The sequence below is a fragment of the Anser anser genome, assembly GCF_964211835.1.
Source record: "Anser anser genome assembly, chromosome: Z".
In the NCBI taxonomy this organism is placed as follows: Eukaryota; Metazoa; Chordata; class Aves; order Anseriformes; family Anatidae; genus Anser; species Anser anser.
In genome coordinates this window covers 11561828-11585684 of record NC_139723.1, presented here as the reverse complement: position 1 = coordinate 11585684, position 23857 = coordinate 11561828, and the positions used below count along the sequence as shown (strand labels likewise).

The following is a 23857-nucleotide window of genomic DNA, read 5'->3' as shown; positions in this document are numbered from 1 at the left end:
TGTGACTGAAAATGTTTGCTCTTTCCCTTCTTTCATTCTGGAGGGGCTTTCAGCCATTGGAGGACTGGGGAGTAAATTAGTGTTCCTTGTAGCGGGGCACTTATGTTTTTTAAAGCAGGATTTGAGCTGGTCCAGCTGGTGTATTTTTATTCTGAAAGTTCTGCTTCCATATATGTATATATACATATATATGTTTATATGTTATATGTATACATTTGGTTATGTTTGGTCATTGCAGCAGTCAGCATTCTGAAATGTAAAAGTAAATTTGATAGTAGCTCAAAGAGAGGTGAGGCAGGGCCAGATTCATCTTAGCTGGAGGAGGAGTCTCATGCTTTGGCAGTTCAGTAATGCACAACTTGGCTTGTGGGTCAGCTCAAGGGCACTTCAAACAACCAATTATGTTTTCCTTCTATTGATCTATGTAACAGAATTCTGCCATTTTAAAAAGTGCATTGAATATTCTTACATAGGGACAGACTTCTGAAAATTAGTTGGTGGCATGATGAAGATTTGAAAGTTCACTTCTTCTCCTTTTCCCTTTCCAGACTTGGAATTTAAAGAGGTATAGGCAAAAATAAATGCACATATGTGCACTGAGCACACAGTTGCATTCATTCAGTGTTACATATGTATACAGAAAAAAAAAAAAAAAGAGCAAGAAAAAAAAACCACAGAAGTCAACCCAACCAAACAAAAACACACCAGTTTGCAAGGATGTGCTTATACGTGGAATTCTGACATGTAGGTGCAACCGGAGTGTTGAGGCAGAGATAATGAGTGCACAGAGATGAGACAGGCAGGCTAGATTTCACCAGTGATGTAAACAGCTAAAAATGCTGCCCAGCATTGTGCTCTGATGAGGGGAAACGCTGAATCTGAGTGCAGCTCCTGGAGTATAAGGACAGGAGGAAATTAAAATTATTTCCATGTTAGGTCCCTTCAGTTCCCCTCAGCATATGCCACTGCCATGGGGACACCTCACAGTCACAGGACAGTTCATCTGTCAGTCTGCACATCTGCACGACTGCTAGTGCTAAAATATGCTTACTTTTGTCACCCTGAAAAACACAGCTTTTAAGCTAGGGCACAGTGTGTCTCCTCTCTCAGAACTTCACTGCAGACCACAGTGAGAAGGGTTCAGGAGATGAGTTACGTTTCAGTGAGGCTTTGAGAGGAAGTTTTAGGGATGCACTTACTAAATACCAGCTTAAACGAGCAGAATTTCTCTGTTCTCTATGTGTACACTGCTCAAGCCCACAGCTACTTTGTGTTAATAGTTTGAGACCTCAGTGCTTACAGAACCCTGAAATCTTTCCTGAACATGCTGCTTGGCAGTAAGTGATGTGGAGGGTTAGTGTTTTTTACAGGATCACCTTAATGCTGCAGAGCTTCTGGGAAAAGTGTGACAGACAATGTCCTTTGGGGGATAGGCAGGAAAATCCAAAGTTTTTTTTTTTAAAAAAAAAAAAAGTGCTTAGACCTCCTGCCCAGGTTGCTCAGATTCACTGCAGCACCTGTTCTGCTCCGTTTTCACCTTGTCCTCCTACCTTTGGTCCCTCCAAAACCCTCTAGCTCTGCTGCACAGGAGCAAGGCTCATGTAGCTCCTGTTCAGCGGGTGCTCAGGAAAAAATACAATAGAAGCGGTGGTGCTGGTGGATTAAGGATCAAGCCCCCACGCTGCTCCTCCATTTACTCAGCTGGTGAATTTCATTTTGTGTATGAGGCAGGCTAGTGGGAGGCTCATAAACCCAGTGGTAGTCTTCAGTGTCAAAAAGCAATCAAATCCCACAACCCTCTTCCAGCCAAATCCTCTTCTTTCTCAGCCAGCTGAAGGAATTTCACCAGCAAACAGGTTTTGCTGCTTTCTGCCTGCTTGCTGTGATGACAGCTGCGGTTGAAGGCATGCCACGCTTGGCAAGGAGAGTTTCTTCCCTGAAGACGAACCATCAGCTGAGGAGGAGCTGCAGCCTCCTAGAGCAAGTTTGACAGACAGCCATGAGATTTTTATGAATGGGGAAAGCGCTGCTTGCCCAGAAAGACATGTTATTTTTTCTTCCTACCTCCCTTTGCATCCCCTTCTCAGGAAACTTTTCTTGCTGCTGCTGGTTGGCGATACGAATTGTAACTGTGGTTCGTTATGGGTGAAAGCCTGTCCTGCTTATCCAACAGCAGAACCCGTACTGACTTCAGAAAGACCAAGACATACGCACAGGCTCTGAGATATTCAAAAGTGAAGGCATTTGCTACACATAAATAAATCAATATGAAATTTGGGGTAGCTTTTGAACTCTGCAGTGGAAAATTAGCATGAAGGGTTTGGTTTGTTACTGCAGTGCATTTCTGTTTATTTCTAGATCAGCTCTTATGGAGCTAAAAACACGAAAAATGTACAAGCTCACATAATTTGGAAGTGGCCAGTGATTCTGTTAAGGTGAGAGGTTGTTTTTTGCTTGAAACCATCAGCCAGCGTGTGTGCAGAAGTGATAAGGAAACAGTGACAAATGAATGGTGCTGGAGGAATTCCTCCCTAGTCTAATGGTTTATAACATTGCCAAACTATCTTGGAGGCTTGCAGAACTTGTCAGAATCCATGAACCTTTCTGCTGTAATTTATACCCTTCTCTTTCCTTGAGAGACATTCAATTAAAAACATGTTTTCCTAACTAAAGGGAAACATGTGCAGTTCATATCAGGGATGGAGGTCTGCCCCTTTCACCAGTGGTAGAGCAGGACACCTAGATGATTCACACATTGTCTGCAAACTATCATTATTTTATATACACTTTCTTTCTCTCCCTCTTTCCTTCGTCTTAGTTCACTGTTTGTCTTTCAAGCAGAAAGTAAGTTGACTAATATGGGAATTGGTATGGAAGTTTCTTATTCCCAAAGTTTAACGTTAGAGAGAATGCTCTGGCCCTTCCTAGCCCTTCAGTTTGCTGGCCTCTTTGGGATGACAGGTTGTCCATCCCAGTCCCTTGACGAGTTGAAGATATCCTTATGAAATAAAAACACGTGGCTGGGACCTCTGGCATTTGGAGAGCAATATCTGGGGGAGGCAGCAGCTCCTGGTGAGTCTCCTTCATTTGAGTCTCCTTATTTTGGGAAGGAGAAATACAATTCTGCCTGTGGTCCTGGAGAGGCAGTTAGTGGGGACAATGGGACTGCAGCAGTACCTTGTGGGGACATCAGCACTGCTCTGCCTTCTCCGATGAATGGAGGCATAGATTTCTGCAGTTGTTGGCCTCAGTCCTTCAGCAATATTACGTATTTGGCTTAAGAAATACAATAAAACTCAATAAAAGAAGCCTTAATATTGTCCATCTCTTGAATCAGATACTCACGCTGTGGTGGCCAAACCCTTAATACACAGTGCTCTCAATCTTTAGCTAGTGGATAGGTTTCCTTACTTGTAAGTGTGAAAGCAAAGATCCTTCAAAGTAAACAGTGCTTCTTCCTCAGATGGTGATGGAGTAGCAGTCCAAAGTCTGGCCGGGAGAGAGAGGCTGAAACAAAGAGGATTTAAAACAACCTGACTTGGTGTTTTATTGTTTTTATTTTTATGTTGTTGTTGTTTTCTAGTATGAGAAAGCAGAGCCCAACACATAATGGTTTGGGACCTCTATAAAATCACTTAAAAATCGGGTTTAAACTACTGTAAGATTGGTTTGAAATCCATGTTGCTTGTGATGATTAAATACAGTTTTTTCTACACCTCTTTTAATGTTTTAGGGTTCTGGTTTTAGGGTTTTTATACAGCTAAAAGATTAGAAAGTTACTTCTTATTAATGGTAGTGATTTTTGTAATTGAATTGAAGATTTTTGTAATTGAATTTGAGAGTCTTGGGCTTCTAGAAAATGTTGAATAGGCTATCTCAGCTTTGGGATAATATCCCAGGGGTCGGTTAATGTAGTCATGGTTAATGTAGTCATGGCTATACTCCTCTCTTGAAATAAAAGCAGTGTGGAAGTTCCTGAAATGCTAATAATCAGCAGTGGTAATGGAATGTCAAATGTACATTTGCATGTTGCATGGGTTTTTCCAAGTTAGTCTCTGTCAACTTGTCTAATGATACCCAGGGGAGGATGTCCATGGCTGGCTGCCTGTGAGTGTGTGAGAGGACAGGCAACATTTCTTGCCTTCCTTATAACAAAATGTACCTACCACCCACCCTGAGCCATAGGTCCACCAAATGCATGTTCCGGCATGTGGACAGTGCTGGAAGACACCCACTTTCCACCACTAAGCTCTGCTGCATGGTATGTTTCTTCCTTTCAGCTCCTTCCTTGCATCCTCAGCTCTGCTGCCTCGCTTCCAGGAGAGCCACATCACAGATTTCCCCATTTGTCCTGAAGGACCTCCCATGAGGTCCTAACCAGAACTCCACTGGCAACCCTCATACACAAGGAGGAAAAGAAGGAGAAGAAGCCGAGGTGGCCAGGTCTTTGTACCCCAATGGTGTTAATTCCTTCTCTGCATACATTTATCCTGGTTTATCGTGGCCGCAGCTGCCAACTGCCGTTGCTTCTGGCGTCATTGCTTCTTCTCAGGGTCATAATGTAGGGCTTGCTCTTACTGCTATGTGTAAAATAAAGGAATAATTTTGCTTGTATGAAACTTGCTAAGCCAAGTCACATCCTAGAACATGAAAGAGGGAGTTTAGAGGTTGCTATTTTCCATTACCCTTTGGTCACCACGTAAACCTCATGTGACAAAACCCTAGTTCTGGATATTTTCCTTCCCAAATCAAATGATGTTCCAGTTAATGCATTAACACATCTCAAAGAATGGTTTTGCAACAGCAGTGCTTTCTGGCATAGCATGTATTCTGTACACATTATTCACTACAGTGGTATGTTGTAAATGAGGTCATAAAAGCTAAACAAGCAATAAAATCTGATTCTTAATTTAGGGCTCAGATAGCTGTAGTGAATTTCCAGCACCTAGGGATGCTTCAGTCTGCGTTAGATATTGCTAGGCTCTGAGCTGCAGAAAAGTGCTATGGAAGATTAAGGCTTTGCCATCTGTAATGCAGTTAAAATAGTGTTGTTCACACTTAAGCTATAGTGTGTTTTTGCCAGCTACTGTATGATTTCGGAGTATACACAGGAGCAGGTTATTAACCGTGAGTCATCTTATTGAATCTTGCCAGTCTGAATGAAGGACTTATATAATCTTTAAAATGTGATTTAGTGAACAAGAGCAGACTGCCAGCCAGCAGCACACTGTCTGGGTGAGCAGACAAGCTCCCTCTTCAGGAAATCAGGTGGGTAATGATGGATTTGCTAGCTGTCTGCTGTGCTTTCTACAGGGCGAGTCTGCCCCTGCCAAAGCAGCATTGTTGACTTCTGCTGCAGGTTGTGAACCAAAGACACATAGCTTCTGAATAACTGACGTCTGTGGGTTTTCAGCCCTGCACAAACAATCTAGGCTCTGAGAGCTGACCTGATCTCATGTCTGATCTATGGTCTGATTTTTGGGTGGTCCTGTGCAGGCTCAGGAGTTGGACTTAATGATCCCTGTGGGTCCCTTCCAAATCAGGACATTCTGTGATTCTGTGATTTCCTTGTGGGGTGATTTATTTATTTTTTCCAGCCAAACTGGGCGTTACATCTTCCCAAGATACCTCCCGGGATATGCAGCAGTGGGGCAGCTCTGTGCTTTCCCACAGCTTTGCAGTGATGTAGCTGATGAGCGCTCGACAGCATCTCCCTCCTTTCCACTGTCCACCTCCTTGACTGTCCTCTCTACTTGTGTGAGTGTGGTATTACTCCTCCCATTTTTTGGCATTTGTTCTGTGGTGGGGTGTGTTGTACGTCCAGATCTTTGCATATACCAGTCAGCAGAAATTCAGGTACCCTGAGGATTTTGACCCCTGCCAGGATTGACAAGGTATCTTTAAAAAGTTTAAACAGATACCCAAATAAAACTTTTAGATGTTTAAAAACTCCATGTCTGAAAACGATAGCATTTTCCTGTGCCCACTAAGGTTTGCAAGATGGGGACCTTGCTGCATTTATTATACTGCACAGAGGCACTGGTCATGCACGCTGTGTTGCAGGTGACACTGAGATCTGTACCATCACTGGTGTTTCATGTGTGTGATAAAAGAAGCTGGAAGTTGAGTTACTGTAACAGTTGTTCTCTCTGAGTGCACCCTGGTTTCAGCTACTGCAAATAAAAGAAATGAGATTGAATCTTAAAATATTTTTACTCTGTTATCCTAATGATGTTCTTTCTCCCTGTTTATCCATTATCCAGGACTTCCCTCCACATTCACGCTTAGGTCTCTTGGTGAATTTCAAAGGTGGTTGAAAAGTATCTAGAAATTTGCTGAATGTCTAGAAATTCCCATGCTGACTCTGTTCTTGTCCTGGTGTGACACAACATCTGGGTGGTGGTGAGGGACACATGGCAAGTCTTACGGAGGGAAAAGCAGGCGATGTTTGGCCATTCCATGTCCAGTTTGGGTTTGCACAGCCTGATTTCTGCCTGGTGAATGAGCGGAGGAGGGCAGGATACAAAGGCTGCAAAGCCATTTCAATGTGTCCTCCTCACCTCCGTTGGCACAGAGCAAACACGGTTATCTGTGCCTAGCTGATGTGCGACTTCAAAGGAAAAGTGAGTAGCCAGCCAGTAATTTGTATAGATTTTAGAAAAAAACATTCTCCAGAGGCAGTTAGCCATAGTGCGGCTGTCTTTCTGAGCCGTGACACGTTTCATTTTGCATCTGCAAATGTTTGTGTAGAAGAGGAGAGGGAACAAAATGAGATGTAACGTTGGCATGGATGCTGCATTTCAGTCAGGAATAATTTAAAGGGCTTTTCTTTGTATATTGAAATATAAGTGAGATGAGGCCAATGGTAGCTCCAAGTCTTGTAGGTCATGTTCAGAAAGCAGAGGAGGGAGAAGATGAGGAAGAGCTGCCGTACAGATCTGCTGAAACAAACAGAAGTTCCCAAGTAGGTTTACCTTAGGCAGCCTCTGGAGGAACTCCTCTCTCTTCAGGTATATACAAAGAGAGGCTTTGCATATTGCCTGTCAGTGTTGCAGTTTCTTTGACCTCTTGCGATTGCTATGATGAAAAATGTTTCACTTAGGTCATGAATAATTGAAAAAATATATTTACCTAATTAAATTGTATTGAGAACTGATACTTTGTTTAAAAAACGACCTCTGGCACAATGGGAAATACGGATATCCTTAGATAGGAATACAAGTGTACATTTAATCTCTGTTATTTAAAGAAACCTCAAAATGTTTTCAGCCCAACCTTATCTGAGCAAATATAAAATTTTGAGTTGTTGGAGCACATATATTATTGATCTTTTCCAACAACTCAAATAATCTCCATTTTTAAAAGTAAAACAATAGTGTAAGAAAGGAGAGGCTGTCTAATTTTGTATTAATGATAGTTAGGCGAGGGGTGGGGACGACATGTTGGGAGGTATTTGTGATGTACTCACTTTCTTCCACACCTGTGGCTGCAGTCTATGTGGACCTGTTGAACTCAGCTGGAGCTTTGCAGTTGACTTTGATCGTGTCATGCTGAACAATAAAACTGGGGGAGTTGGCGGAGGGGCTGCTGCTGCTCAGGGGCTGGCTGGGTCAGTGGGTGGTGAGCCGTTGTGTTGTGCATCACTTGCTTTGTGTATTCCTGGTGTTTTGATTTTTTTTTCTTTGTGTTATTTTCCCTTTGTTGTTAAACAGTCCTTATATCAACCCATGAGTTCTTGTACTTTTTCCTTTTTTGCAGTTCTCTCCCACATCCCTCTGGGGTGGGAGACAGTGAGTGAACAGCTGCGTGGTGCTTAGCTGCCTGCCAGGTTAAACCACAACAACCATTCAGGGAAGGAATGCTATGGCCCTAATAATTATCTGTAAACAATTTCAGCATTTTTGCTAAGTTACGTTACTATTCCTTGTTCTTTTTTTTTTTACTGAAAGAATGGTTAATGTTTAAATGTACTTTAATTTTTTCTTCTTTTTTCCCCCTATTCACTGAAGTAAAAGAAGCATCACTTACCTGTGTCACATCTGAATGTCTGTTTATGGTGATAAAAGTAGGTATCAGATAAAAAACTGCAAGGTTTGCTAGAAAGTCCTAGCACTGAAGTTCTGGGAAGTTGAGGGCTTGTGGTCTTTTATGGGTGAGACCTTGCCTGGAAAGTACCTGTACCATGTAGGTGGGAAACAGCTTCTGATGGTAAAAGATGTACGTGCAACAGGTCTTGTCTTTTTGTTTGACCTGAAATATTGTAGCATTCATGGACTTGACCATAGATGTCTGTGCCTTGTACGGCAAATGTCTAGATAGTTATGGTGAAAATGACAAGTGTTCATCTTCAACAGAGTTGTGATTCAGATCTGGGAAAATAGACGATATGATAAGAAAGCAAAAGCTTAACTCTCAGAGTTTATTAAGAAATGTTATGACTTGAACCTTGAAGGTCCCTTAAGCGTCTGATAGCCTTTGGACAACTGACAACTCTCAATATTGCACAGTGAAAGGTGAATTTTCTTGCCTTTTCCTTACATTGAAAAATTAAGTTTCAGGTCTCCATTTTAATGTCCCTGAAATTCAGTTGGAAAGGGGGTATTTGATACATTAGAGAAACATGCATAAATGATGTAAAATGTCATAAATATTCATCAGATGCAGAGGGAATGGCTGAGTTGGTGCTTAGATTGCTGCTTTGATGTTCTAGATAAATTGTATGCCTAAGATTTTATTTAATTTTCATGGCCTAAGTATGAGGAGACATTCACCATTTTTTTGGTCTGCATTTTGTCAGAGATTTAAGCTTCAAATCATACTGCCCCTAATGCTGAACTCGGTTGACTAAGAAGCCAGTTCTTATTTCAGCTGTGTATTGCAGTGATGTTTCTTCCTTTGGGTTTAAATGCAGATTTTCCAGGTAGAATGAGGAAGGGGGCTGCTTGAAAGCAGGTATTGTTCTGGGTAAACGTGTTTTGGAGTGCATGAGATGAGAGTAAAGTGGGTTGAGCAGGGCAATGTAGCCGTGCTCTGGGAGTGCTGAAAAGCAGGGTTTTGCTCTCTCTTTGCAGGCGAGCAGCAAGCATGAGCTTGGCAGCGCGCGAGCGTGAGCACCGGGACCCTGTGATCTGAACCCCGTCTCCAGCTGACTTCCCGGCCCGCCGGGCGCTGTTCATCCCGCACCATGGAGGACTGCCTTCACACCTCCTCCGAAAACCTGTCCAAGCTGGTGAGCTGGGCCCACAGCCATGGGACGATCTGCAGCCTCATCCCCAACCTCAAGCACCTGCTCTCCGAGGGGGCCCATGGTAACCTGACGGCCATGTGGGGCTGCAGCGCCGGCCATGCCTACCACTGGCCCCTGGCCGCCACATGCCGGGCAGGCTCCCAAGAGCGTGTCTGCTTCCAGGACAGCCGCAGCTTCAACTCAGACAGCCCCAGCATGCTGGGGGTGCCCTCGGAGGCGCAGGCCAGCCCCCTGGAGCGCTACCCGGGCCGGCCGGGGAAGGCCAAGCTGGACTGCACCCGCACTCGCGACTCCTGCGACTTCTCCTACTGCAGCGAGCCCTCGGAGCTGGGTGAGCCGGTGGAGGAGTACGAGGATGAGGCCACGCTCTTCGACATGGTCTGCGAGTCCTCTGTGACTGACGAGGACAGCGACTTCGAGCCTCATCCTCACCGTGCCCCCAGCGGCCCTCGGAAGAGGCCGCCCGCCGTCCTCCCCGCCGCCGCCCATGCCCAGCCAGCTGACGAGGGGGGCGGCGAGGTGCTCCTCAAAAAAATCAAGCAAGAGCTGCCCGAGGACTACTACATTGTGGCCAACGCCGAACTGACGGCTGGTGCCGATGGGCCGGCACTGGCCCTCACCCAGATGTCCAAGCCCAAGCCACCAGCACAGGCTGGACCCTCTGGCATGGTTGCCACCAGGACCCTGTCCCTGCCCGCCACCGGCCCGGACCCTGACCCACCGCATCTCTGCGCCTCCCCACCCGGACCACCCCGGCTCCCTGCTCAGAGGCCACCCCGGGGTGCCCTGGCCTCCCCAGCCCGGGGTACAACTGGTGGCGTCCCCTCGGCCACCCTACAGGTGCCAGCCACCAGCTCCAACACCACAGCTGTGGGGAAGGCCATCAGCATCCCACTGTCGGCCCTGCAGCTGCCCGGGCAGGAGGAGACCCCGGCCACCGAGGAGACCCCGCCGCCTGCCCCGCAGTCGGGCCCAGGCGGCGAAGCGGCCGCGTCGCCCTCGGTGAGCGCAGAGCCCGAGGTCAGCTCCAGCCAGCAGCAGCCCCCTGCTGCCCCTGCTGCCACCCCTGAGGCAGCGGCGCCGTCGATGCCAGGTAGGAAGGAGGCTGGATGGGTGGGAGCAGTATTTTGGGGGTCGGGCACCCTGGCTCAATGTCAGGGGTCACCTAAGGAGGAGCCCCGCTGGGCTGCATGATGGGTTCATAAGATGGCAGATAGAGAAGCCATCAGCCTGGGAGAGGATCTGGAAGACCACCCCCTGTGAGGAAAGTGCAGCTGCCATGAGGAAATAGATCTTTTAGGACACGTTTTTAGGTCTGTGGGGTGCAGCTGTGTGCTGGGAGCTCTGCCTGGGAGAGGTGTGCAGCCATCCTGTTGTGTGCGAGGGATGGTCTGGCATGAATCTCAGCTGTGCTCCCCTTCAGAGAGGCGGAAAGGTGGACTGTTTGGAGTGCAGAGGCAAAGGAGGGCACTAGAAGAGTGTCTGCAGAGAGTTCCTCCCTGTTATAAATCTTTATCACATTTTCCTGACCTGCAAATCAGAGCAGCTCACAGAGACCTGAAGGACGACCACAATGTTAACCGTGAAATTGATAACACAAACTGTAATCCTGTAATTTTCCTTTTTTTCCCTGTTCTTGATGGAAGTTCTCAGCCTCCTTCCTTTTTTCCATCTCTCAGCGCTGCCAAAGCATTGAGAAATGGCACAGACATCAACATTAGCAGATAAAGAGCATCTTGATTCAGCATGCTTTTGCTGAATGATTGCCATGTGCCAGTCTGTCTGCAGGACAACTCAGTGTTGGCCATAGGCATTGGGGTGGGGAGGAAGCCTCCAGCTCTCTCTGGACCTAAGTGTAGGCGGTGCTGGCTTTGCTCTTCCAGCTGGTGAATGGTGCCATCCCAGGGTGAGGCCAGGGCTGGAGGGAGTTGCCTATATGCAGTCCCTGTGGTAGCTACTGTAAACCCTAAAAACAATTACTTTAGCAGCCTGGACAAACCCAGCCACCCTGAAAACCAGTTGAACACTATTAAATCTATTAATTACCAAGAACCTGCAAATCTTGTTACCACATAAAACACCCAGCATATTTAAATACACAGTTTTACTAGGTAAAACCCCACAAAGCTTTACAAATTAAAAAAGATGGTTGTTGTCTTGGTTACAGCAAAGCAAATTTCTCTTTGGGACTCCCATTTCTGCATCTTTGAGAAGTTACTTTGCAGTAGTCCTGTCATATAACACCCCATGTGGAAATCCCAATGAAGAGCTCCAGCTGATATAGAACTGAGTCTGCTCAGCTAAATATGCGAGATGTGGGATGCCTGATGTGAATCTAGATTGCATGGTAAACATACTTACTCTGTTTTCTTCAGTTTATAGTGCATAACTGCTGTGTGTACTAGAGCTGTTTTCTACCAACCAGCCCCTCCAGCTTGCTCAGCCACCAACTTGCAGGCTGGGACATGTGAATACAAACCTAGGCAGATTTTTGCTATGTATGTGTGTGTGCTGTCTTGGAGAGTGATTTGCTTTCAACAGAGTCATTAAAATAAACAAAACCCTTCAAACTGCTCTTGTCAGGATTTGATCAGGCGAAGACCTGCAGCCTGTTTATTTCTGAGTGCTCTTCTCCATCCTCAGAAGCCAGATGAGGCCAGCAGTTGTTACCACTGAGGGCTAAACCTTACAAGGATGGACACAATGCCACATTTTCACATTTATGCAGTTTCCAAATTAGAGTTGTTCTACATCTAGCGTCTCACTGTGAGGACAAAGTGATACTGCATCTAGATTTACACCCACTGTGTAAATCCCTCCTAGCTTCCCAGTGCTGCTTGCATAGACAGCAATGTTACATCAGCATGCTGCCTGAATTCCATTTCAGTCATCTATGTCCTCAATACTTAAATTTCTTGTGTTCTCAGAAGGTGTTATGCAGTGTCAGCCTGGTATAGTGTTGTAATATGCTGTTACTGTACTCAAAGGTAGCTGCATTTCATCAAGGGTAAAGTGATTGATATACAACTATAACGTGATACTCACATCAGGGAAGTCTTGATTGCTATAGATCCTCCTTCTTTGGCAAAGAAGTGCTGGCATTAATAAATCTTTGAGCTGCAGAGAAGCGAGCAAGTGAATTTATTGCAGATACGTGGTTCTGCACAGCATATTCTTTCAGCTAGAATCTGGAGATCTGATTAAAGACTTTAGCACGTTTATTGTTTATGTACAGTGATTTTGTTAGGTTGTCTCTTTACTTAACAAAGAGGGATGTACTGGAAGTGGTGCATGATATATAAAATTTGAGCAATATTGAACTACAAGAGAATGTTTATGTGTACTATATAAAAACGTTTCTTTCCTAAACAGACAGGCAATGATGAGTATAATTCTTACATAAAAGATGGCAGGAAGTAATTATACCAAGGAGCCTAGAGCTATTGTTAGTTTATAGACTCAGTTGATGTTTTGACAAACGAATGAAGATACAGTTAAAAGGGAGCAAGGAATTTAAATTCTTCCTTTTCCTCTACCAAGTGTTGCTTAATTTTAGAATAAGATATGAAGCCTTGCTCCTGGTCCCATTATAATTGCTCATGTGTTTATGAGGTCTTTGCGGGATCAAGGCCTCAGCTGGTTAGTTATAATTAAAGAGTGTGATCAAACCAGCAAGAAATACGACTTTGAATTTTAGGTTAAGTCACGCATCTTTGTATTTGTGTGGGTGACACAGCTGCTGGTTAGCATACATGGTTCTCTCTCAGGTCATGAAAGTTTGAGTGAGATTCTCTAATAAATCAAAAATATCGACGTATGTTAGCTTTGGCCAATTTAAACTACACGGTAGTTTTGGACTGGTTTCTCTTTTAAACATTTCTTTTTTTTGTCCTTCACTCTCTTTAATTGCACCGTGGCACCCAAATGTTGCAGGGACTTAGCAGAGGCATTTTAATGTGTTACAAGTGAAGTGGCATCCCAGAATTCAATGAGGTTAGATTCTGATTTCTGTTGGGTTCAAGTCTTCATCCAAGCATAGCGGAATATATTGCATTATTTTGGTTAAACTCCAGCCCTAATACATGGACATTCATCTGTGAATCTTCTGGTTGGTTTTGACTACTTTGTTAGCAAAGGCTTCAAGAATATGTGTAGGTACTACTTAGTCCTTTTTTTTTTTCTTGTGGAAAAAAATGAGAGACCTACATCTGAGAAGAGAGAGATTTCTGTAATTGTGGAGAGCTGGGAATCTCTGCAGTTTCTACTTCCGAAATAGCCTCTTTCGTCTTTCCCTTTTGCTGAACTTGGTCTGTTTTTTCTGTCCAAGAACCAGCAAGGTCAGGGTGGGTCACGTCAATGAAGATAGGAGGTGAGTAAGAAACAGGATGCTTTAGGTTGCAGTACGTACAGCCTAGAAAAACTGTCGTCATTTGGATGTCTGAAGCCACAAGTGGAAAAAATGTTGTAACTGCAGGAGGGTATGGAAGAAGCCTATGGCTGGGAGGAAGATCGAGCTTACTGTGTAGGAAGGCAAATTTTGATCCTCAGGGAGGCAGGACTCACTTTGTAAGCAGAATAGCCGAGGTGTTTGTGAAGAATGCTCACCTTCCATCTGAAGAGTGAGGGTAGAGACATGTGTTGGGTTGACAAGACAGTGCAGCACCATATCTCTGGTCCAACACTAATCTAACACTGTAAACAAAGGAGGAGCAAAGGGTTCTGTGAGGATACACTAAAAAGGTGTAAAATCCATATGTGCAAAGTGTGCAGCAGCCAAAGAGTTGTCAGTAGGGATGGAAAACCAAAACATCATATAAATGAAGTGACAAATTTTGTTGTTTCTGTCAGAAGCATGACAAATCATATTCTGTGGGTACCAGCGCAATGCCAGCATGCATATGCATTGATGGCCTGGCTGGGCTGCGAAGTGATGTTTCACACGTACAAGCTTTTGCAGAGTTTGGAGAGGAAAGATAGTGTCCACAAACACCAGTGGAATCTCGGTGTGCTGCACACTGTCCGTGTGCCATGGGCACCAAACCGAGACCGTGGTCATGAACGCGTGCTGTGACGGATGGTGCCATGGCCTGGGCCTTGCTGACTCTGATGTCTCTGCTCTGCGTTCCTTCCTGGTCTTTCCCTTTCTGTGGCTGGTTTCTCAGGATCCCAGAGCAGTGTGTAACTCACTCTTGCCAACTTTTTTCTCTCCTTTCCTCTACCTGAGCATGATCATTAAAAGATACGGTGCATCTGGGGGTTGCCTGATATTTGTTTACAGCTTTCAAGTTGAATGTTTTAAAGTATTTCTCTGCAACCAAAAGAACTGGGACTTCTCTCTCTCTGCAGTTGTGTGGATTTAAATTAAATGGGAGCTGAGATCCTCGTGTGATCATAGGACTCTTTGATTTGGACCTGTTAGATGAGCATCAAAATGTTACAAGATTTAGGGGAGAAACAAGTTCCCCAACTTTGTGGATTGCCAATAGTGCCTAGGTTAGGCTTAAACTCCAAAATCGCTGTTAACACTGCAAGCATAAAAATATGTCAGCTAGCACATTCCAACGAAGTGCAAGCAATAAGGAACAATGCCTTTTTTTGGAGATATATGAAGCATCAGCCATATATCCAGAAAGGCCAAATTAATCCCTGCTGTAATTCTTCCAAGTCCTGTGGAACTGTGCCAAGAGTGAATGTAACACAAGGCAAATAATCAGTCAAAGAAAGTTACAAAACTTTATTTAAGCTCTTCCAAGAACACTCAAATAATTGCTGATAGGTCTCTGTATATATAATTTACATACAGAGATTGATGAGTTTTGGCTAAAGGGACTGCTGAAGCCTGCCTCCAGGGACTTATACTGCTGAATGTGGTCAAATGAACAATTAAACTGTTTTAGGGGTGAGACAGTCTCTTTCTCTTTATGTCAGAGTAAAGAGTTCAGAGCCCACTGGTGACTCTTTATGCCCCATAATTGATTTCTTTTCTTGCTCCACTACCTCAAGTAAAAATAATAAGTTCTGAGATAGATAATTACCCCCAAAAAGTACTTTTATTTTTTAAAGTTGCAAGGACCTTGCTTATTTAGAAGAATAAAATCAGATAATTAGGGTTTTACTGATCAGAAAAAGAAAGGCGGTGAGTTGATTAACCATCTCCTGCACTGCCTCTGCTTTCTGATCTTGCAGCATGGATTTGCCAGGCCTCTCCCACCCTTAGTTACCTGTATCCAAATGCTGACAGCTGATAAACTATTGATTTGGGGACTTTACTCTGGAATTTCTGCTTGTAAGGCTGATGTTCCTTGTCTTTACGGTATTGTAAGGGAGTTCTATTTAAAAGCAGAATAATATCATAAAAAGGACAAATTCAGCCTTTGAAATGGAGTTGCGTACTTGTATTCATCATCGAGGTCTACAGCATGACAATCAAATCTGAAAAATTTAGATCTTTGTACTAATAATGGTAATGTGGGAGTATGCTTTATGAGTCTGTTCCTACAAAAAGTAGTTATCATGTCATTAACTCTTGCAGGAGAACTCTGAAATGAAGACTTAGCAAGTACTATAACATCTCTAGATGTTTACAGAAATATATTTATCACCATTTCAAACTCCACATGTTTTCTTTATTAGAAGTTTCATGCAGACGCAGAAGGCTCTTGACAGTGTCTTGCCCCCTTGATGACCAACAGCAGACTTCTCATGTAGAGGGGGATCTTCTTTCTGCCCTGAATGTTAAATATTTGTTAAACAAAACGACTGTGCACCCAAATGTTGAGGCTGCTGCTTTTCTTGACTGCAGGGCTTGTTTCCTATGTTCCCCAAGGACCTTCCCTGTGTGGGACTCCCTGCAGCAGGCAGAGCCATCTCCTGGCAGCAGTGCTGAGGATGTACGTGTGCATCTTGCCAGAGGGAGTTCGTGCATGCTCATGCTGAACATAGGTTGGTCTGGGAGAAGTTAGAGGATAGGGTTGGGTAGTAAAAGTAAAGGAAAAGATGTGTAGGCCTACACAGTAAAAGATGTGTAGGCCTGGCAATCCATTGTAACAGGTGAGGAGTGGTAATTTCCATCCAGTCTGTGGCAATTCTTTGCCTGTAGCTAGAAGGGAGTGGAATGCCCCCCAAAAGATCCATTGCACCCATGCCCCAGCAGGATTTAAGGATTAAATCTGTAAAACATGTAGAGTTAGGCTGCCTGTCAGGAATATTTTCTGGGGCTCTGAGCAGAAGAATTGCATCACAGGGAATTATGGAAACTTCATTTAAATATATGTTTTCAGTTTAAAATACCGAAGTACAAACAGTATTAAGATGATGTGTTGCATCAGAAGAGAAACTGGCAACTTCAATAATTGACTGTGTTTTAGAGCACCACTGCTCATTTCAGATTTAGAAATGTTCCCTTTCCCCCATTACTCCAGCATCAGAGGCAGAAAAGCAAAAAAATATGAGGCAGGAGAGAGAAGGAGAAAACAGCCAATTTTGCAAGACCAACAGGAACTAGATGCTGTGCTCTTCCCTTCACTTCTTCCTCTGTTCTGTGGTACTGATATGTAAAGGAAGAAAATAAGTCTGGTGGTGGTTCCAGCAATCCTGTAAACATATGGAAACAACAAAGGAAACCGGACAAGTTATTTCTTTATTTTGGGGAGATAGAAGATTGTTTAACATGACATTTTTGATCAGAGATCTGCATTGCTTGTGTGGTCTTTACAATTGCTCTAATTCTGGACCTGTTCTCGTCGTATGATTTGTGAGTCTCTGAGCAGGAAAAAAGAGGCAGAATGAGATCAGATTGGGATCTGCAGGGGTGGCAGAGCACAGCAGCCAAGGGAGGCACTGACCCTGGAAGGGCCTCAGACATGCGCTCTCCTTTTCTGCTTTGGATGGGGTGCTGGAACAGAAAGGGAACACAGGACATGGCCTTTTAGGTCAGGATACTTTCTGAGAGTGTCTTTGCACTGTGGATGAGGCCAGTACCTAATAAATTTGTCTACAGAAGGACTATTTCACCTATGTATTCTAAGTTCAAGCCTTCAGTTGAGGCAGAAAACCTTGGAAAAAAAACATTTTCACCTGTCTCCGTGATGGGAGCGTGCCATTTTTGCATAAGATGTTCTGTGAAGCTAGCACACAGGGACTTCTCATTTCTTCCATTTTCTTTTACCTAACTTATTTTCCTCTTGGTTGAGCCTTGTTCTTTCGTGTCATCTTTTTGTGCTTGCAGTGAAACTAGAACATCCTTTATTGTGAAACAGATCAGTAAAAAATTCTGGGTATGTTTTCTGTCTACCTAAGCAAAATAATCATTTTGAATACAGAAATTCGTTGAATTTTTCTAGTGCTCAGAAAGAACGGAAGCATGGTGGTAGATGTTTTGTCATGGCTGGCACAGCACCCGGTAGTGCTTGCTGAAAAATCCAGATCTCGGAAAACACTGAAACATGCTGAAATCTACCTTTCTTTGATAAAGTATGCTTAAATGAAACATTTGCTTAGGCTGTTTGCAGAGAGTGATGAACCAGGCTGTTAAATCAGAGCCTCAAGACAGCGAAGCTGAAACACCTGCTTCTCCTACTGATGCTTCCCTCCCTTCTGGAGCACTCCAGAGGCTGTTCACAGCAAAACGACTTTTGACACTGGCTGTTCAGAACAGCTTGAATGGGACCCGTGGCTGCTGTGAGACGGGTAGGCAGAGCTGTATTTTCACTTCCCAATTGAGTCAGCTCTTGTCCGGAGCCAGGAGATGATGCCCAGCAAAGAGGCAGGATGCTGGTGCTGGTAATCACACCAACCTTGTGTTAGAGGCAGCAGTTCCCTGAACCTGGCTCCCATCAGATCCTGCCCTTTGTGGGAGCTGGGAGCTGCTGATTTCTGCTTGTGTGTTGTGGAGAAATTGGTTCTGAGCTTGTCTTTGCCATCTGTGCCATCAAAACCTCTACAGCTCCTTGCTGCCTGTGGGAAACAAATGTGCAGGTCAGGCATACAAGCTCTGCATTCAGGTCTCCCAAGGACCAAGCAGGCTACCAGGTAAATAAGAACTGGACAGTCTGAAAGATTAAAAGTAACCAGAAAACCAAGCAGCAAGTATGCAGTTAAATATTTTATCATGAAACATTCTAAGTTTTTTTTTTTTAATGAACACCCCCAAAATATTCTGCTAGAAGCTCTTTCCTTAAAAAAAGAAAAAGGTGTTTTGTTGTTTTCCTTTTCATTTGTTTGTTGGCAGCTGTACACAGGTTGCTCAAATTTGGTGTGGAAAATCACTCTAGCAGCTTCCATAAATTGCTTTCATTTTTTTCTGGCATATATTCTGGCTTTCCTACGGTAATTGACATCTCTGTACCCATTATTGTTTTTACATTTGTTAGAGGTTAATGAATGTGAACTTGCCATTTTATAACTCTATATTTATGTAAATCTCTGCAATAGATCACAAGTTAATTTAAAAATGAACTTTTAAAGAATTTAAATATTTTTGTGCCATCTATCTTTGTTTAAAAGCTTGATTAATTGGTCTTGGTGTTTCTATGCAAGCTACAGGTAGGACCATTTTTCTCTAATGTGAGATACCGTTAACATAAAGCTGAGAAGAATCAAACTGAATAGACTGCACATGGAAAATGCTGCTGTAAGTGTATATATCCTTTTCGTGGGTTCAGTCTGGTTCATACTGACGGCATTTCCAAACTGTGTGACAGCAGTGCTGGTAGAGCACAGCCCAAAGCCACCATGTGCCTACCTGGAGATGCAGCACCAAATCTTTCCAACTCTTTCCCTGAAGGCAGAGTGCTTCCTACTCGTGTGTCCACTCTTGCTGCTCTGGGACTTTGTGGTAGCATTGTCAGTTGCCTCCGGGATGCTAAGGTTTGCTCATTTGATGTACAAACTCACGTGGTCACCGCTATAACCACTATACTGGGGCAAGGCAGTGTTTAAGGGAGTTGAGTGTATCCCGGGTGTTTTTTTGTCTGAAGATGTTTACCTGTATCCCAGTGTAATGCCTTTTGTCTTCCAAACTCATTTCTGTGCAGAAGTACTCTGTTACCCCTTAAATGATTTTATGTGGACATTCAGTAAGTAAGTAAGTGCAGTTTTCCCCTGCAAGCTACACTATGAGCCTGTGGAAATGCACCCGCCCTGTATTGCAGTAATGGGGTTGTATTCACTTTCAGGGAAAAACGTATGGAAAATCTTTCTTAAAGATGTGGTGCTGACTTTGCCTAGTGAAACACGGACATTGTCACTGCTGGGAGCTGATCTCAACGCCCAGCTGATGCATCCCCCAGAGGGGAGCCAGCCTGCTTCCAGGGAGCAAAGTGCAGAAGAGCAAATGTTAAAGAGCAAAGGCTGAGGCTCCTGCCTGCTCAAACAAATTTAAGTTTCAGGCTGAGACTCCAACCTTGCAGAAACCCGCTGATGATCTGCAAAAGTTGAATGTTGCATGGCTCCAGATTGCAGCCCCACCGGGCTGTTGCCTGTGTGCTGGTTACCCAACAGTGCCCTGTTTCCTTTTCCCTAAAGCTTTGTATGTCAGTATGTAATGCCTTTGGCAGTGAGTGCCCTGGACTGCAGATGAAAGCTTTATGTTATGTGCTTAATTATACATTCACCATAAAGTTCATTGTCTCTGTTTTATTTCTAACATATACCTGTTGCTCCCATTGACTTCAGTAACAGCGAGTGCACATGCACGCATACACAGAAGGACCGTACGCGTCCCTGTTGGTTAAACTAAGGGTATATTTAGGCAGGCAGTGACACTGTGGTCTGCTGTTGCGTTTCATTAACGAGATCTTCATGATGAAAACATCGCTTGAAAGGATACAACCATGGATTAATGATACTTAATAATTTACTTGCTAATTTGTCCTCGGAAATAAGAAGAACAAAAACTGACCTTCTGTTGTGCAGAGAAGGAAAAGATCGATTCAGAGATAATCTGACCCAGGTCACATCACCCCAGGGCAAAATCTGAATGTGCTTCCTTGCTGAGCTATTTTAAGCAGAACATAACGGTACCCAAAGATGCTGCCTGTGAAAGATCAGGACTTTCATCTCTGATCTCTGAGTGGCTTGCTTCATTTTTCTGTTTGCTATCACCCCTGTCCTAGCTGGATATTTGCCTAATCTCTTCTTTAGTCCGGTGGCTGCTCAAGGATACCTGTCTGAATGAGCAACAGAACCATACGGTACTTTTGTATGTGAGTACTTCCACCCTGACCATGACTTGGAGCAGTCTTCCTCGGAGTGTGGTGAGCACTGTCCTTCAGTCATGTAGGTGTCCCCAGTTATGGGGATTTTCTTCTATTAATGACTCTTGTTGTTTGGGATTTACTGTCTGTTACTGACTATACCCTCAAGAAAAAAATTAGCAGGCATGAAAATTATTCTAGGATTTATAGCCCAGCATTCTTGCCTGTATGCTGGTACATGCTTTGCTTTTTGCTTTTAGATTTCTGTTTCTTTCTTCTTGCTGTAGAAAGAGGTGTCTTTTTGCCTGTGTTTTGTCTCCCCTGATTTCAGATAGTCCTCAGAAAACTCGTTGACAAACACCTTGTCCCTTTACCATTCGCTTGTATAGCTGTTAAATACATCAGATTGTTTATTGTGCTAGTGCATAATAAAACAGCCATATATATGTGTGTATACTATACATCCATAATTACATTCATTAAGTTATACTCCGTATCACCTCTTGCATGAATCAGTTTGTGTCATTTTTTGTATGAATTCATTCAGTAGCAGGGAAACTGATTGTTCGTATGCTGCATAGAAGAACAAATTATTTTTATGGAAATAACAATTCAATCCAGGCTGGAAAATTTTGACAATGTAATTACGGAAGAGAGATAATAACAATATTCTGAGCAGCAAGGAGGTGCGTATGTGTGTATGCTGCGTGTATGCACGTAGCCAGAAAAAATTTGAAAGCCCTCAATTTATTTAAACAGGCTTTATTCAAACAGAGCTGCGAAACGTGACTACAGATCTATTCAATTAAACTCCGACAAAGTTTAAACACGTATCCAAGGGCAGACACAAACAAGCCGTGCCACCAGCAGCAGACTGGAGGAAGCTGGCTCCCTGCGTGTGCACCTCCCTCTCCTCGTCCCTCCGGCTCAGCCTGGCACCTCTGGAGCAAAGTGTGTGCTCCTTGGCCAGCCGCCTGGCAGCGTCTGGTGCCCAGGGTCCGTGGCCTTGCCCTCTGCTGGGATGTGCACACGTCTCTGCCCTTAGCACAGCTGCTCTGTCTCCTTCCTCCAAGCTCGTAGGATCTTGGCGTCTTTGAACTTTCACCCCTTCCTAGTACAAGGAGCGTCAAGATGGCAAAGCAGGGTAAAGAATGCGCCTTAGGAACTGTTTTGCTTTAAGTGTTGCACTTCATCCTTTCTGGAGAATTGCGTGGAGAGCGGGTCCTTAAGTTCTGCTCTCTGACCCAGTGAAGACAAAGAAAATATGTGTGTTAAAAGTGTGCTCTGAAACTAGTTATGCGAGATTGTAAATTGTGAGCTCTTCATAGGGTTCGTGCCCTTCACAGCTTGCTTCACTCATACTGGAGAATATACAGTGCAGAAAGGTAAAAGCAAATTGTGTCATTGTGTAACATCACCAGCCAGGATTTCAGAAATAAACTGCAAGCTCTGTAGCAGGCAATTTGAGTACTTCACTAAACGTAAGAGGGTTTTGGGAAATGAGATACTGAAATGCAATTATTTAGGATGCTGCTTTCCCTGTTACCAAAAGGCAGGGGTGCTGGCTCCCTACACGTGTTCCCTGCTACATCTGCAGCTGACGGTTCAGCCAGAGCAGGAAAGGGTACCTTTTGATTCACTACCAATGGCAGTTTAATAAAATAGAGGGGGAAATGTCTGCAGTCTCTAATAAGCAATATATCAACTAAGCACTGTCAGCCTGTGTAGAGAGCTCCACAGCAAGATTTATTACGTTAATTACAGTCATGTGGGCCTCATGCTCTTAAGTCTGAAACTGCCGTCACATTCTAAACTTGATTTAAGAATGCATTTTGGCCAAGACTAAAGTGCAGTCTATTATGATTAATGTAATAAAATATTTATTACATACTCCCTTTCTTTGTTCCACTGCTCGTTGCCCCAGTTAGACTGCCTCATTCCAAACCAGTGATATACAGTTAGATTTCAGAGGATCCTCATCTGTTTTTCATCTCTCTCTTCACTGTTGTTCTTTTTTTCATATCTCTTTGTTCCGATTCTCCCTTCTCTCCCCCTCATCTTCATTTCCCACCATTTCTCTGCATCTCAGCTGCTGTCTGGAGTGAATCAAAAGCAGGCAAACTTCATAGCCCCGGCACATCCCTTTGAGACCTCTTGCAGTGCTTTCTCCGTTCTGCTTATTAAAGTTAGCTCTTAAACGCAATGGCATTAAAACTGTTTGTAGGCTGTAGCTGAGAACTTGCTAAGCCTGTGGCAAGGTAGGGTGCTATGAAAAGAGAAGACTGATCTGTAAAGTGATACATGTTTGTGTCCTGTTTTCCATTCTTCTTCCACAGGGCTTGCAACTGCAGACAGGACCTAAGGAGTAAGACTTCATGTTATTTGGGAGGCTTGGCCCATAGGAATACAGGGGCTGAGAGGAAGCGTCCTCAGGAGCTGTGACCCCGCTGGGTGTAAGCATGTTGTCCTGTTGGTTGTACAGGCAGGCACAGCACTAGGGTTCCTTCATCATGTTGCTTCGGATATGGACACAAGTATTAGCCAGAAACTACTGGCCCCTAAGATCTCCTAATATAATCTGCAGTATAATGCTGTTGTACAATATCTGTAACAAATAGAAACACCTCAACTTAGAGGATGCTTTAGCACAAAATCCCACTTGGCCAGATTTTCCAAAACACCGTATAAGATGGTACTTGTGGTTTTGTGCAAGGCAGCCCATTAGTTAGGTTGGTGGTTTGGTGTTTGCAAGGTCTGTGTATGCATGTAACTCCAGCATTCTCTATATGAGCAAACAGAGTTGAAAACCTTATGGAAAATGTAGAGCCCTGTTTTTCTTACAAGAAATCAGCTTTTTGGCACAAGAATTTGTGTTTTACCCCTAAAGCTTCATTAATTTTTAAATAATAAGCTTCATCCAATGAGGGAAGTGCTCTGATATTTGTGTTTTCTTTCTTCATTTTGAATTTTTCTTCTTTTTTATTTTTTTTGTCATAGCGACTCTTGAATCCAGTCATCTTACACGTACGACTGTTCAGTCATACTCTTCTGCTGTTATCTAAACAAATAATGACTTAATCTAGCTGGTCTCTACATTTCTGTGTAGGCATAAATGTAAATAAAGGACCATAATGCAGGAAGCACTTACTATATGCTTTGTTGAACTGGGTACACTTTGTGGACTGGTGGCCAGCAGGTCAAGTCCATTTGGAAAACAAATGCTTCACTTCTGCAGTGCCTCATCTAGCTTCCAGTTTGCTGGTTAAGTCTGACAATTGCTGATGTACTCCCTTATTTCCTTCTGCCCCAGATCATACAGTAAATAACATGTTTTGAAAGGTCAGCATTTCACTGTGTGGCTGAAAAGTCCTGGGTAAAACAAAAGATATTTTCCAGAGTTAAGTATTTAACCTGA

General features: G+C 43.7%; 1 protein-coding gene across 4 annotated transcripts in view; it reads left to right on the top strand.

Moving 5' to 3' along the window:
- KIAA1958 overlaps nucleotides 1-23857 on the top strand; it is a 74203-nt gene that overhangs the window by 33993 nt on the left and 16353 nt on the right. For 3 of the 4 annotated variants that reach the window (XM_083817471.1, XM_083817474.1, XM_083817472.1), the window contains exon 2: nucleotides 9072-10340. In XM_083817471.1, coding sequence (XP_083673597.1) covers nucleotides 9185-10340 — 1156 coding nt within the window. In that variant the 5' untranslated portion in view covers nucleotides 9072-9184. Of the gene's footprint in view, nucleotides 1-8493; nucleotides 8514-9071; nucleotides 10341-23857 lie in introns of those variants that run through there. The other variant, XM_083817473.1, reaches the window with a different exon arrangement.